This window comes from Gymnoscopelus microlampas, assembly GCF_963454915.1.
Source record: "Gymnoscopelus microlampas genome assembly, chromosome: 21".
Lineage (NCBI taxonomy): Eukaryota > Metazoa > Chordata > Actinopteri > Myctophiformes > Myctophidae > Gymnoscopelus > Gymnoscopelus microlampas.
The window spans coordinates 21,356,894-21,358,955 of record NC_139958.1 but is presented as its reverse complement, the minus strand read 5'-3'; the positions used below and the strand labels follow the sequence as shown (position 1 = coordinate 21,358,955).

The 2,062-nt window shown below is 42.4% G+C and overlaps 1 protein-coding gene across 1 annotated transcript in view; it reads right to left on the bottom strand.

Moving 5' to 3' along the window:
* Positions 1–803: 803 nt before the first annotated feature.
* pax8 (paired box 8) overlaps positions 804–2,062 on the bottom strand; it is a gene marked incomplete at both ends in the record, with an annotated part of 13,905 nt that continues 12,646 nt past the window's right edge. Inside the window, 2 exons of the mRNA XM_084046307.1 lie at positions 804–874; positions 1,657–1,743. Coding sequence (XP_083902433.1) covers positions 804–874; positions 1,657–1,743 — 158 coding nt within the window. The remainder of the gene's footprint in view (positions 875–1,656; positions 1,744–2,062) is intronic.

Here is a 2,062-nt window from a genome sequence, read left to right as displayed (position 1 = left end):
TTTCAGTTGATATTGGACCATGTTGCAGATGTGACAGAAAGGAGTTCTTTGGCAAAACAGCATTGGAGCTATAATGACAATATGTACTACTGCAAGATTAATCCTTGGCCTGGAATCAGCTCCTTGGATGAGTTCAGTTGGGAGTTGCGTAAATGTTCATGAGTCAAAAGTTACCATGGGAAATGGCATCATCAATGGCAAATAGATAACTTATTAATTAGCCATGACTTAGGTGAAAAGCCTTATTTATACTTTTTCGTATTACAGTGTCAAGTGCCGGAAAGAACTGATCTACAACCTCATACAGTATGGATGTAGATCTGCTATTTTCACTGTGTGACACCGTTGCACGGCAAAATATTAATCAGACTTGATGGTCCATATAAGCTAGTTCCTTAGCAGTGTAAAATTGACATCCATTCTCCACTTTCATGCCTTGGTCCGCAGTTGGAAGTGATAGTTGCAATGATATTCATGAGTATGTACTCTTGGTCCATATCATATCAGTCTGTTAATCCACTGGTGCTCAACGTCGGGTCCGGGGACCACCAGGGATTCCAAATGGACCCTTACGGGTCTGTGACTCCGAAAGTGTACAAGTGGAACCAAATGGACCCTTACAGGTCCATTTGGTTCCATTTGTACACGCTCAGAGTTCAATCAACACTAAGAATTGTACAGTGTAGATTGGGGTCCCAAAGGGAAAAGATCCAGTGTTACAGACCTGTAAGGGTCCATTCGGTGCCCTGGTGGGCCTGGACCAGACATTGAGAAACAATGTTTCAATCAACGCACCATATGAACTAGAGGTGGTCATAAGCAGCCGTGGAGGGGGGAGCTGTACGAGAGGCTGAGCTGTAGTAATAGGGTGAACCTGTAGGGGGAGACAGAGATGAAAAGTGTCAGCACTAATGGTTGGATCACTGGATGTTTCTCCAGCTTGTGACATTGATGGAACATCAGACACTCTTTATCCTGCTTATGCGGCACAGTGGCAGATGGTTGTGCTGGAAACCTGACTGACTTGGATCGCTTGTCCTACGACTGGAATCAGACTGCACACACACGTGCGCAGCGCACACACACACACACACACACACACACACACACACACACACACACACACACACACACACACACACACACACACACACACACACACACACACACACACACACACACACACCTTCCTTCAATCTTAAAGGTCTTCTACAGTATTAGATGCCATAAAACATGACACTATTCTGTCCACTTTATTATAAAAAAGGTGTCACCCTAGTCCCTAGAATAAAGATACCACGGATAGGACAACCAATCACAAGTGTGTGTCACATGTACTTTCATGGGCCCCTGACTTAAGGCTTAAGTTACAAGAGTAAATAAGACTCAGTTTTTTCTCGAACACAAGAGTTATGTGAATTTCTTTTACAACAGTGTGATTTTGTGGTTCAAGCCAGGAAGGACCCCATGAGTCAGAAGCACTTTTGCTACATGACACTTACACCTGATTTATACTTATACATCACAGCGCAATGTGTTGTGAGCTTTTATAGCTGCTATTTTTGGTGTGCGACACCCGCATACACTTAAGTAAAACTCGGGCATTAGTTGATATCACTGACGGATCTCTGTTATGTTTGATCATACAGTACTCACCAAGTATGCTGGAGTTGGTGAACCTCCAGGCTTCACTGTAGGGAGTGTAAGGGGAATGGCTGTAGGACTGGCTGGAATAGTCTGCACCTGCACCAGAAAGAAAATACTTCATTAAAAAAAAGACAAAAAAAATCTCCAAACCTTCATTATTAATCACTTAAACCCCATAAATTACGTTGTTGCAGTGGCTGCTCGGTTGGCAACCTTTTTGACATGAGGTGCCATGTTTTTATTTTCTTGATAGTCAGTGTGCCATATCAACATTACGTTTAACTATGACAAAACATTTATTTCCAATACATTTTGATTTGACCATATACGGTATATCCTGTAATAATCTTTGACATCCAGACATTGTAATGATCATTAGACTCCCACCCGATCTTATTCATCAGTCAGAGTTAAG